The following is a 12,481-nucleotide window of genomic DNA, read 5'->3' as shown; positions in this document are numbered from 1 at the left end:
ACTTCGCCGCCCGTGTCACTACTCATCGGCTAGTTACACAGCTCAATTTATTCTTATGTGCCACTATGAAATTTTATAATTCCATTTTCGCTGACTATATACGTTAAAATCGTAATAACTTGATGATGTAGTATTTTTAATTTTATTACTGTGTAGCAAATTCCTAAAAGTTTCGCTCCGTGACGAGAACCTGACATAAAGTAACTAAAGTAAGGAGCACGCGAGCATTTCTACGTGCAACCGCAACGCGTTGGATGTGACGTCACGCGGTTTGAAGCGGCTTAAGAGCTGAACTATAATTATTATTATGGGATACCAAGCTCAAAGAAGAAATATGTATAATGCAAACGCTGAATATAAATTAACATAATCATGTATGTGTTTGAAATTCTGGATACCGAAATTAAAATGAAAGCAGGGTATCATGTTAATCAAAGAACATTGTAATAAAACGTCCGTATATGTGAGCAATCAAATTTTTCGCGTTTCCTTGAAAATATATTAAGCTAACAAAGAATAACCAAAATTGATCTAAGAATAAAGAAATTTAAAACTTCAACTTTTAGAACTTTGTAAAGAGTATTCTATTGCTTTATTAAAAACATATACAACTTTTAAACAAATAGTGCAATCTTAACACAAAGAGCATGCATTGTTTAAAATGTCACCTCTATAAACCACTTGCATTGCATACAAAATATCATTACATATGATGTTCAAAACGTTAACTAACATTGTACCTAAATGTTTAAAAAAGAAAATATAAAATATTGTGCAGTAAAAATTTATGAATTTATATTTTACCACTAAACAGAAAGGATCATGCATTTGTTTTTCAGTTAAGGATTGTTTTCAAGATTTATTTAAAGTAGGGGAGTGCCGCAATGTGGCTGTGGTATTATTTCTCCTTTGATGGTCGGTCACTCTGCGCCGAAAGCTTCCGCGAAATAATTGAAAGCTATTTTTAAAGCTATTTTGGACCAGCTCTACAGCTTTTTTCCATATTGATTAGTTATGTCGCTTTTGTTGTTTACTCGCCACATTTTTTTTGCCCAGGCCAGTTAATTGTGTTAATTCCCGGCGCGCGGGAAAGAAAAAGAAAAGGGCGAACGACGGTTGAACCACGGAGGGACCTGACTTCCGTCAAAGAATAACCATCACAAGCACCACCAACCGGATCCCAAAGGCGAGTCGCGAGCGAGCGCACAAATCCCCCGATGTCAGCGGGTGTGGGTGGCGGAGGGAGCATTACCACCGAGCACCACAGTCGCCTCTACTTCCTCAACTCGCCGACGGCGCCGCTCACCGCCCGCGATCCGTTCTTCATCAAGCCGGAGTATCTCAGCTATGAGAGTCCCATGCACCATGCCCTCTACTCGGGCAATCGGGGCCTCTTAGAGTACAACAACTATACGAGTTCGGCGGCCGCGGCGGCAGCCGTTGCCTCATCCGTAGCCACCTCCGTATCTGTGTCCGGTTCGGGTTCGGGATCAGGATCCGCGGGAACCGCAGCCAGTGCCTCAGCAAGTGCGGCGAACAGCGGTGGCAGTGCGTCCGGAACGGCGGTGCTGAGCCTCGAGAACAACTTCGCACAGCAGGGCAATCCCCACCAGCAGCAGCAGCAGCAACAGCAGGGCAATCCCCACCAGGAGGTACTTCAGCAGCAGCAGCAGCAGCATCCCCTGCATCATCATTTGTCCGCTGGCGTTGTGGTCGAGGCCGGTCAACTTGGTGGCGTTCCGGGCCTCGCCAATCTTGGCGTGCCACATCTCAGCGCCCAGCAGTCAGTGACGCAGCAGGGCCAATCCTCGAGAGCGCAAAAGGCCGCCCGCCGGAGAAGCAACGAATCGATTGAGGCCAGGGAAAGGCGGCTGGAGAGAAACGCCGCCCGGATGCGGGACAAACGGGCCAAGGAATCGGAGGCCGAGTACCGCGTGCGTTTGGCCAAGAATGCGGAGGCGAATCGAGTGCGACGCCAGAACGAAACGGAAGTACAAAGAACCCTAAGACTGATGAAGAATGCAGCGCGGCAGCGACTGCGACGCGCCTCGGAAACCGTCGAGGAGCGCAAGAAGCGGCTGGCCAAAGCCGCCGAACGGATGCGAATCGCCCGGGCCAGTGCGCCCAAGGTCATCAAGCCGCCGCTGGCCGACAGGCTAAAGGGTTACTAATGGAGGATCGTATAATCGGTTAGCCTGGATTAAGGCAAAGACGCCCATTTGGAGCTGGCTCTCCGGCAGAGCAGCAGGAAAAGCTGGCCAGGATCGGCAGAGGAACACAGACACATCTACAAATTATATAAATATATATATATATATACATATATATATTGTATACAGCCTATAAGAAAAAAGTTTGAGATAAGGAAACCAGTCCGAAACCAGGAGGATTCTCGAGGACTTGCAAATGAATAGGCAGCAGGCACTCTAGGATTAAAGCCAGGCAATTTTTTTTTTAAGTTAAAAATTAACAAGATGAAGTAACGTAATGTAATCATAAAGTAAAGTATTTTTATAATGCATGCATTATATTCGTACGGTATGTATACACACACGACACAAAAACCAAACACACACACACACACCCCCACCCCCACACACACACATGCACTAGCATAGTCATTGCCACACATATAGAGCCCCCAAAAAAGGGCAGTAATACCCCCACTCCCCCAGGAAAAAGGAAGCTTACAGCGCCAGGGTGCCTCACTGTAAATAAAAAACGGAGGGAAAATCGCCAACGACTGAGGTACACCTCCCAAGCTTAACAAGAAGAAACCCGAAAAACTAAATATTAAAACAATTACTGAGCATCGCGGATGGACGAGGCAACAAGTGCCTTTCGAGGAAATCCTCGGGCGAAACTTGCTATAACATTCAAAAATCGTATTTTTCCACAACAACTGAGGCACCCTAGTGACGAACAACCCCCATATGTGTGTGTAGTTGGTAAAGGCATGTAACCCAAAACGGACAGCGCCACTCACATAAGGATAATATACACACACTCGGCAGCCCCCACATAAATATATGTATATATACAAATTTATATATATATATATATATATATATATATAGTTGGAGCATACACACATGATCCGTAGCCAGGCACATAACGCAATATTTGTTAAAGCACGCAATCCTTCCTCCTTCCCCAGCCGACACCCAACCGCCCACTTTCCTTAGACCTTATCCTTATCCATATCCTCAGCCTCTCCCCACGCCCATGTTCTTAGACGGATTGTAGACACTTCCGCGCGGGCCCACATGATATATATTTATATATATTATGCTAATTATTACTAATAAAGTGTAACCATTAAGTTCTAGTCGAAATTTCAAATTGTTTTACTCCTGTCTAAATACGTTTATAAATTGTTTTTGCCTTAAGACTTAAGATTGAGATACATTTTTGTGTATTGTAATATTCGTGTACACTAACAATGACAACACACAACAAGAAAAAACCAACAAACAAAACACAACACCAAGAAAGTGAAAACAGAAACAGAAAAATATAAGCGAAAAAACGAGAATAACAAAATGAATATACTTGAATAAAGTTGCATTCACAATTTTTACATGCTGCGTTCTGAGCTTTGGCGGGAATTTGATTGGTAATAGTGATAATCTAAAAAAAGGAAAGCGTTATCAACCGGAAATGATCAGGATCTGACAGTATGTCCTCGATGACCCTGAAGGGTGGGTCCCATTCTCTGGATCACCATTCTTATGTTTGCTGTACATTTAAGTATAACAACAATTAAGCAAATTAAAAACTCCTATCAATAATACATTTAAATATACAATATAAATGATCTACAAAATGCATTCAGCACACGCTACTGAACTAATCCTATTATATATACGATTATCTACTACAAATACAACGAAATACTGTTATTTAAAATGATATAGTATCTAATTTTACATATGTATAGTTAAATTCACATTAAAAATCGTATTTATTCATTTCAAAAAGACTTGAAAGCTTTGAAATGTTAACGCCCTGTTAACATAGCAGTTACAGTTCACTGTTATAAAAAGTAAGCTTTAAAACAGTGTGGCCATAAGGCGTAAAATTGTTACAATTTAAATAGAATTATCCATGTTTTGACGTTACGCTTGATTTTTAAAAATCGATTTGAAACATCGACGGCTATCGATAAGCTGATCTAACTGTAACATTAAGTATGGAAAAACAGTACATATATTGTGGAACATGGTAATGTGACACGCAACTGCAGCCAAATAATAATATAAATATTATTTGCCCGCAAGACTATTTTCCAAATTGTAAAAATAAGCCCAGGCGATATATCAAGCGGAACATCGGCTTATCAGTTGCATTTTCCAATGCATCCACAGCCTGTTCGACTATCGATGTATCGATACTTTTAACCATCCCTACTGTGAACAGAACGATTGTTGAAATGAAAACAACTGAAATAAGATGAGTTAAATTAAATTAAAGCTACAGTTCCACGGATTACGAAAAAGAACGCATAGTTCAAGTTAATGACATTACGGTGCGATCGGAAGTGGCAGATATACGCTGGTCCCAGCTATGTGGAAAATTCCCGGTCAATGTCGGTAGTTAAGTTAACGCTGCGCCAACACAGAACATCCTTTTAACCCACTGAGAGAAAAGGCGTCTGGATGCACCGCAACACGGCGATTAAATGGAATTACAAATCGAAGGGTTAAGGTTTGTGCGAAAAGCAAAATAAGGAGCGGAAAAAAACTCGCACACACGTACGTTGCGTATTGCTTCGCTGCGCGTGTGTGTGTGTGTTTAGCAGTGCGTGCTTGTGTGTGCGGACGGCGGCTGCATGGGTGTGTGTGTATAATCATGTGAAAAATCGATTGGCAGCGCAGAAGCAGCGCGGCGGCGGCGCCAATTGTCACTGACTCGCAAGAAGAAGCACGCTTTTATGAAAACGCACGAAAAATTGTAATGGCAAAATACGAACGGTAATAAAGCGCATACTGTTAAAAATGGAGAAGAAGAATACCACACATAGCCAAAAAGGGAACGAAAGAAATGCCCGAGGACCACAATAACAATAGCGGAGCGATCGCCGCAAAAATAGAGTGCGAGAGAGAAACGGCGCCAGCACACACATATTCTTTATATAACTACTAGTAAGCAAAAAGCGAAACAAAACAAACACAAAGAGGAAACGCCAAGGAGCAGCGGACGAAAAAAAGAGCGGGAGACGGCCCAGAGCGTACGAAAGAGAGGGGGCGAGCTAGAGCGCGGCCCCTAGATGTTATCGAAACAATCGGAAGGACTGCGCTCATCCTTTCGATAACCAACCCGTCTATATACATATATATATATCTATATATATACATAATAAACAGTACACTTTTGGAGCCCCGATAGACGACAATTTCGATTGTTGTTGCCCCCGGCTTTTGACCAAGAATGGAACCAGATCCCAATGGGATAAAAATAGAGCCCTCACTTGATCAGCAGCAGTACGCCACCCATGTGCTGGCCATCAATGGCTCCAATGCCCGCCTGCTCATCGAGCATCCCTCAGCTTTGTTGGTACCACTCTCCTCGCATCACCAGCTGCAATTGCAGCAGCAGCAACAACAGCAGCAGCAGCAGCACGTGCAGCAGCAACATCAACAACAGCAGCAGCAGCATCAGCAACAACAGCAACAGTTCCAGCAGCAACAGCAACATCTTCACCAGCAGCAACAGGATCAACTGCAGTTCCAGCAACAGCATCTCCAGCTTTATGCACACGCACCACTGAAGCAACAGCAATTGCAGCAGCAGCAATCGCAACAGCAGCAGCAATCCCAACAGCCACCCACTCCATTGGGACCCACCAGCAGTGCCAGTTCCGCATCCATAACAGGTGCCTCCACCACTGGCCACCAGCAGAGGTGGAACGAGAGCTCCGAGGCACGCCAGCGCCGTCTGGCCAGAAATGCTGAAAGGATGCGGGAACGCCGGCAGCGCGAGAGCGAGGAGGAGTATCGCAAGCGACTACTCCGAAATGCAGAAGCCAATCGCCAGAGACGCCAGAATGAATCCGACATAGAGCGAGCCATGCGGCTAGTGAGGAATGCGGCCAGGCAACGGCTACGCCGGGCCATGGAGTCGCCGGACCAGAGGGCCAAACGGCTGGCCAAATTGGCCGAAAGGATGCGCATGTATCGCGCCAGCGAGACGAACGATCAGCGGAAGCTACGGCTGGCGGAAATGGCGGCAAGGGCGCGCCAAAGGATCGCCAATGAGTCACCGGAGGAGCGGAAGGAAAGACTGAGAAAGCTGAACGATTATGCCAAAAAGGTCAGAGAAAAGAAGAAGGTACTGAAGCATGTTGTGGTGCACGGTGGTTCGTCGTCGGTGGTCGTCTCAACTCCGACATCCTCCTCGTCGTCAACGGACCAGCAGCACCACCACCAGCAGCAGCAGCAGCAACAGCAGCAACAACAGCAGCAGCAACAACAGCAGCAGGTGCTGGCTGTTGCAGCAGCAGCCGCAGCAGCGGCGGCAGCCAATTGTACTAACGAACACACTATCAATCTAAACCAGGCGACCACCACAGCGACGACGACAACGGACGAGGCAGGCACCCCGCAGCCCGCGGAGGATCAGCAGCATCTGGTGACAGCAGCCGCCTATCAGCAACACCAGGCCCTGGCCGGAGTGGAGTATATGGGACAGGGCATGTTTCTGGCGCCCGGCTCCCTGCGTCCACCCATGCAACTGAAGCAGGAGCCACAGACGCCGCAGCAGCAGCAGATCACACAGCAGCAGCTGCAGCAGCAGCATCAGCGATACACCATCACCGGGCAGCAGCAGCAACAGGTTACGGCTGCTCTACTCGAGGGCACCGAGCCGGGCAGCATCTTTGTGCAGCAGATCTATGGCGATGAGGGTGGCAAGGGCACCGCAAAGCTGCTCCAGGCCCATGTGCCGCACTTCAGCATCGCCGGTGGCCAGCTGGAACTCTACCCGCACAAATATGCCGCCAAGAAGCAGGAACTTCAGGTGCGTATGCAGTAGGCGTAGAAGGTAGCAAGAAAGAGTACAGGAGGATATTGAATGATCGGCGATAGCAAACCAAATCAGACACATACCCACACACAAAACGTAACGCAGCAAAACTTAAGTTTAGGATCCTCCAGGAACCTCATCTTCCCCATGTAATTTGATATCTTGAAAACGATACATCGTTTACAAACACCATTTATTTGAAATCTAATCGGTATTAGAACAAAAAGAGCACTATCTACTTCCAGTAAACGTAAAATCAAAACATGATTAGCTAAATTTTGCTTGATTCTTGAATAATAACAATACATGATTTTTGCAGTTGCAGAGGAATTTGGAATCGAATACAAATTCGTAGCACTGGTAAAATATCAAACAATTGCCAATACTCGTAAATTTCAAATATTTTCCTTGCAGTTGGCGAAATCAACTGCCTCAAAGGAAAATGATTGAAACCGGAAAGTAGGAATTTTGAAAATATATAGAATTCGGATGGAAATGGGCAGAAGAAGCGGCTGATGGACCTCTTTTTTTTGCACGTTTCTTTACCCGCATTTTAACTCCTCTTTTGATCGAAACCGAAAATCCTATAATTTTATTTCAGTTGACTTTATTTTTCCGTTGTTCATATTACTTGTGTTAGTTCTTTATTTTGGTCAGAAGCAAATGAATTAATCGTATAGAGTGTAGATATATGTAGCAATGTAAATGTTGAACCTAAGGAGAACAAATCAAAATACTTTTACCAACCAGAAACAAACAAAAAGTGGTTTTAATTCGCTTGTACAGGTGTGCGTTCGTGTGTTTGTGTGTCCTCCATCTATCCCTTTCACTCTATCACTCGCACTCGGTTCTTTTCAAAAACCAATCTATAAGCCCACGTTCAATCACAGCAATCAATCTTATCTCTCAAATTATGAAATTAGGTTGCAATGATTTGTAAAATTCAATTACCAAAGATTGCTGTGATTGCGGAGACTAAGAATTAGACCAAAATTCCAAACCCATAGGCCCATAACCCGCAGAATCAAACCGACTCACCCGTTGGCTTGCCAATCCCTTCTATCCCTTCTTGCAGTCGGACAACGATGCTCCGGTATCAGCGGGCGGCAATGATAACAGCGGGTCTGTTAGCCTCGGCCACAACGAGACCAAGGTGATCGTGACGACGGCCAGCGGGGAGCAGAAGCTGCTCAAGGCGACGCCCGGCCAGGCGCAGCAGCTGTATAACCAATTCCCCTACCTGGCCACCTTCCCTAACACCACCAGCAGCGGCAACAGCACCACCAGCACCACCAATGTCGGCCACGTGGGCGTGGTGACGGCGGGTACAACAACGGGCGCCGGCGGCACAACCACCACAGCCTACTATCCAATGTACCACAATGGCTTCCAGATTGGCATCGGGCCGAATGCAGTGCCGCCGCCGTTTACACCCGTCAACTTTGCCAACGCCAGTGGTGGCAATAGTCCCGGCCAGTACAATATACTGGCGGCGAATCCCACGCTAACGGTCACTGGATTGGGACAGCAGGAGCAACAGCAGACAGGGGCATCGTCCGCGGCGGCGCCACAGATTGTGACCACACCTGTGGGCAGGGGCAGGCCGCGAAAGAATCCGCTGCCCAGCGAGGAGCAGCTTAAGGTGAACAGCCTGCTGGAGCAGGAGCTCAATCAGATGCTGTCCGCACCGCAGCTGGCCACCAGTACGCCGCGTCGCGGCAGGCCACTGTCGCAGACATCCCAGCATCATCATCAGGAGCTCAGCCAGATTCATGTACATTCCACGGCCGATGGCGACAGTCGAACGCCAGTGTTGACGCCGCGACGCAGCGGTGCTAACAAATACGAGACGGAGGAGGAAAAGCGAATACGTCTGGACAAGATGGCCGCACACCAGCGAGCGGTGCGTGCCAATGAGACGCCCGAGCAGCGGGCCACGCGTCTCCAGAAGCTGAGCGAACGGGCACGGCTGAAGCGGGCCCAGATCCGAGCCACCGAGAATACGGACGAGCGCAAGGAGCGCCTGTCCAAGCAGGCGGAATATGCGCGAATGCGACGCATGCGCAGCCACACGCCGCGCAGCAGCAGCGCCACCAGCACCGAGTTCCGTGCCAAAACCGAGGAAGAAGATGAGTGCCAGGACGACGACACCAGTGCCGAGCATCATATGTACGAGAGTGAAGCTGTTTCGGTTACGGGCACGGGCAGCGATGGTGGCTTCGTTTCGGTGGTGAAGGCCGACAACGACGACTCACCATTGGGCGGTGGCGATGGTTCCAACGATCACGAACAGTTGCCGGCGCTGCAATTGCAGCAGCACGAGCTGCAGCAGATTGCCGGCAGCCTGCAGCAGCAACAGTTGGTGCAGCATCCGCATCACGAGGCGATTGTGTTGAACCAGCAGCACCGCCTGGTGACCATCAGTCAGCACCAGCAGCAGCAGCTCCATCAGCAGCAGCCGCATCCTGGCTTCAGCAAACTGCAGACGGTCAAGGATTATGCCAACGCATCCGGCGGTGGAGGCGGAGGAGGAGCTGCTGGTTCTGGCGGAGGCAGTGGAACGGGAGCACCCGAAAACAATGACATGCTAAAGATACTCGAGCCAATCATTGTTATGAAGACCAAATGAGGTTCGCGGAGGCGTCACAGTCGCAGCACCAATCGCTAGAGGGGATATGTATGGATGACGTGCTAGCCAGGCCTCCATTCCCGCCGGGAAATCAGGCGTTGGGCGCACAAACGATGGAGATATCTGCGAACAGTAGGGATTGTCTATAGTTATCAATAAGAGTATTTTTTTTTTAATCTGTTTTTTAAAGTGTTAATGTACTTCAATGGTAGATTTTGTAAAAAGTCAGAGTAAGCGGAGATCAAGGATCAAGTGCAATACGGATGCCTGGCAGGCACAAAAGTCCCCCGGAAACCCGGAAAGGAATCTGAAATGAAACACTGTGACGCCCCGAAAGCCACTGAAAATCGAAGTAATGCAGCTAAAATAAAAAGATAACTACGATCGATGGAGGAGATCCAACTAAACCTAATCCAGAATATGTAGCGCGTAAACAGAGCACTAAGTAGTTGTATGTATTAACTATTAATTTTTTAAATTAGCAAAAAAAAACAAAAAAAAAAACAAAATAACAAATAAATCTAATAAGATCAAAACAAAATGGTCAATTGGCAGCGATTTATGGGACATATGGTCAGCTAGTGGTTATCGGTTACCGATAGCTGTTTATAAGAATGTTTACAACGCTCCATAGCGAAGATACGGAATATTCGGCGGATTCTGTGGAGTGGCTGACACACGATGATGCGGCAACGGGTTTCTTCGCCTGCGGCACCTATCAGGTGGTCCAGGAGGAGGGCGATCCAGCGGCGGAGATTTCAGCCAAGCGTCCACGCAAGGGTCTCGTTTATTTGTACCAGTTTAAAAAGGAAAACTGCCACTTGGAGCGGCTACAGTTTATCGAAACGTCTGCCATTCTGGACATGAAGTGGCTGCCGGCCTGGAGCCGGTCACGGTCAACTCTTTTTACGAGTTTCTCCAGGATGCGAAGCAACGTGTTTTAGTCAAAACTATTTTCAAGCTGCCATCATCCCTGGCAGGCAATCGATAACGCATGCAACCGACTCAGCCCTGGTGCGGTTATCGTAGGTTCTGTCATCGTTCTGTCAGCGCATTTTCATTCGAAGTTTGTGAATTCAGAGAAGTGAAGGAACTTGAACTGCTTAGTCATGGTAAGTACTAAACGTAGAGGTCCTGCGGACTTAATAAACTCCTTATTGTACTCCGCACAGGATACCCCACCCAATCCCAACAAGTTGGACGCCGAGGATAGCCTGGATCAGGCTACCGACAACATTGAAGAATTAAACGAGACCAATCTCAATATGCATAACGAGCTGGAGGAGCAAAAGGACCCGGAGGAGAAGATTTCGGTACTTAAAATGCAGATGAGGCAGGTGAATGAAAAGCTCGAGGAGAATTTGGCCAAACAGGAGGCGGTACAGGCGAAACTGCGCAATGTGCTGGAGAAGATGAAGGATTGTAAAGATTCTAAGGAGGGTCAATAATTAATGTACCGGAGGCGTGCTTTTGATTTTATTTATAAATACATATGTAAAATATAGGTATCACACGCTTTTCCATTTGATTTTCTCAGAGTAACAAGTAGAAGGCTTTTATCCTACGCCACCACATTCTGGATCCAGTGGAGGGCGCCGCAAATGCGACGCAGGCCGGCGCGTGCCAAAAAGCTGCATATGAGCAGGCACTCCACATAGGCGCGCCTATTGCCAGACTGGCGCCCATCTGTGGACGACCCTCGCACATAATCTAGGTGGTCAGCGAAAGCAGCCACTGGAGGATCTGTAAAAGAAATCATAATTAGCTTAAAAACAAAGACACTAGAATAACTAGATGCGTAACGCCATACAAATTTTTGGCACGCGATTTGTTGGCCGTGGCTCTAGGGGTGGCTCCAGGCTCTCTCGAGTTTTTGTTCGAGAGAGAAAGAGCGGAGAGCGCTACAGCAAACAGCTCTTTTCTACGCATACAGTGATAGCAGACAACTGTATGTGTGTACACGTATGCTCATGCTGTGTAAATTTGACAAAATATGCCCTTCACCTTAGAAGTTCGTTGACTTTAAATCTATATTATTTTTTATCAATTGGCACCATGCGAAAAATTCTTGTTTTGCATTGCCTTAACGTTATTATTATTTAAATAAAGCTTAGAAATAGTAATAGACGAATCTATGTACATCACAAAATAAATTTCGAAAATGACTTTATATTAGAATACTTGTCATTAGGGTATTCAGCTTGCGACGTGAGAAAAAAAATAAGGCAGTGATTGTTGAGTGCTTGTGTCCGCACTTCGTGCCTCCAGATATGACTTTTGCAATAAACAGTTTTCATATTTTTATTTATTTTATTAATTTTTATTACTTAAATTCTTAATATTTCGGAAAACTAATGGCACCATCTGATCTTTTTATTAATATTTGTAAAATACACATTAAAGTTTTTGAAATATTTTTAAAAATAATAAAAAACAAATGTGTATAAAAAAATTTTTTGTTGAGCATTAGTGCACAAATAAAGGTAGTGTATATATATTACACATAATTAATTATCAACATAAATATAAATATTTAAAAGGTAGCTAATTCGAGCGGCGATCTTAAAAAACGAATTTAAAAAATTTTTAAATTATAATAGTCAGGGCGTGAATTTTTATTTTATTTCATCATATTGCTACGAAATTGGCCAAAACTTCAAATATGTAAATTCGTTTCTTCGATCAGAATTGATTTCGGCCCGAAAATCGTCTTCTAGCACAACACGCACGCATATACGCGTTCTCGTCTCTTGTTTTTACTCACACAAGCAAGCAAATCTATTATCTATTTTTAAATTTCTTACGCTCTCGGCGTCAGCGAGCGGAAAG

The 12,481-nt window shown here is 45.9% G+C and overlaps 3 protein-coding genes across 5 annotated transcripts; all 3 read left to right on the top strand.

The window, feature by feature from the left end:
* Window positions 1-958: 958 nt before the first annotated feature.
* On the top strand, window positions 959-3,335 carry LOC117147880 (RNA polymerase II elongation factor Ell). The gene has a single exon (XM_033314963.1). The coding sequence runs from the start codon at window positions 1,218-1,220 to the stop codon at window positions 2,169-2,171; it is 954 nt and encodes a 317-aa protein (XP_033170854.1). The 5' UTR covers window positions 959-1,217; the 3' UTR covers window positions 2,172-3,335.
* A 1,055-nt stretch (window positions 3,336-4,390) lies between these two features.
* On the top strand, window positions 4,391-10,019 carry LOC117146988 (putative uncharacterized protein DDB_G0271606). 3 transcript variants are annotated; one of them, XM_033313659.1, is made up of 3 exons: window positions 4,391-7,017; window positions 7,343-7,383; window positions 7,438-8,047. In XM_033313659.1, exons 1-2 carry the CDS (start codon window positions 5,431-5,433, stop codon window positions 7,376-7,378), a joined length of 1,623 nt encoding a protein of 540 aa, XP_033169550.1. In that variant the 5' UTR covers window positions 4,391-5,430; the 3' UTR covers window positions 7,379-7,383; window positions 7,438-8,047. The 3 variants fall into 3 exon arrangements, with proteins under 3 accessions (XP_033169550.1, XP_033169548.1, XP_033169547.1); XM_033313657.1 differs by lacking the exons at window positions 7,343-7,383; window positions 7,438-8,047 and adding an exon at window positions 8,099-10,019 and having other exon boundaries at window positions 4,394-6,312; window positions 6,559-7,017; XM_033313656.1 differs by lacking the exons at window positions 7,343-7,383; window positions 7,438-8,047 and adding an exon at window positions 8,099-10,019 and having other exon boundaries at window positions 4,394-7,017.
* A 633-nt stretch (window positions 10,020-10,652) lies between these two features.
* LOC117146989 lies at window positions 10,653-11,156 on the top strand. Its single transcript, XM_033313660.1, has 2 exons — window positions 10,653-10,764; window positions 10,825-11,156. The coding sequence occupies exons 1-2, from the start codon at window positions 10,762-10,764 to the stop codon at window positions 11,098-11,100; spliced, it is 279 nt and encodes a 92-aa protein (XP_033169551.1). The 5' UTR covers window positions 10,653-10,761; the 3' UTR covers window positions 11,101-11,156.
* The last annotated feature ends 1,325 nt before the right edge of the window (window positions 11,157-12,481 follow it).

Source organism: Drosophila mauritiana, chromosome X (assembly GCF_004382145.1).
Source record: "Drosophila mauritiana strain mau12 chromosome X, ASM438214v1, whole genome shotgun sequence".
In the NCBI taxonomy this organism is placed as follows: Eukaryota; Metazoa; Arthropoda; class Insecta; order Diptera; family Drosophilidae; genus Drosophila; species Drosophila mauritiana.
Note: the sequence above shows the minus strand (reverse complement) of the source record. Positions and strands in the feature narration are given on the sequence as shown.

Excerpts from the sequence above, each read along its gene's own strand:
- LOC117147880 (XM_033314963.1), top strand. The coding sequence starts at position 1,218 with ATGTCAGCGGGTGTGGGTGGCGGAGGGAGCATTACCACCGAGCACCAC.
- LOC117146988 (XM_033313656.1), top strand. The coding sequence starts at position 5,431 with ATGGAACCAGATCCCAATGGGATAAAAATAGAGCCCTCACTTGATCAG. Across the intron at positions 7,018-8,098 it reads CCAAGAAGCAGGAACTTCAG|TCGGACAACGATGCTCCGGT; the intron begins GTGCGTATGCAG and ends CCCTTCTTGCAG.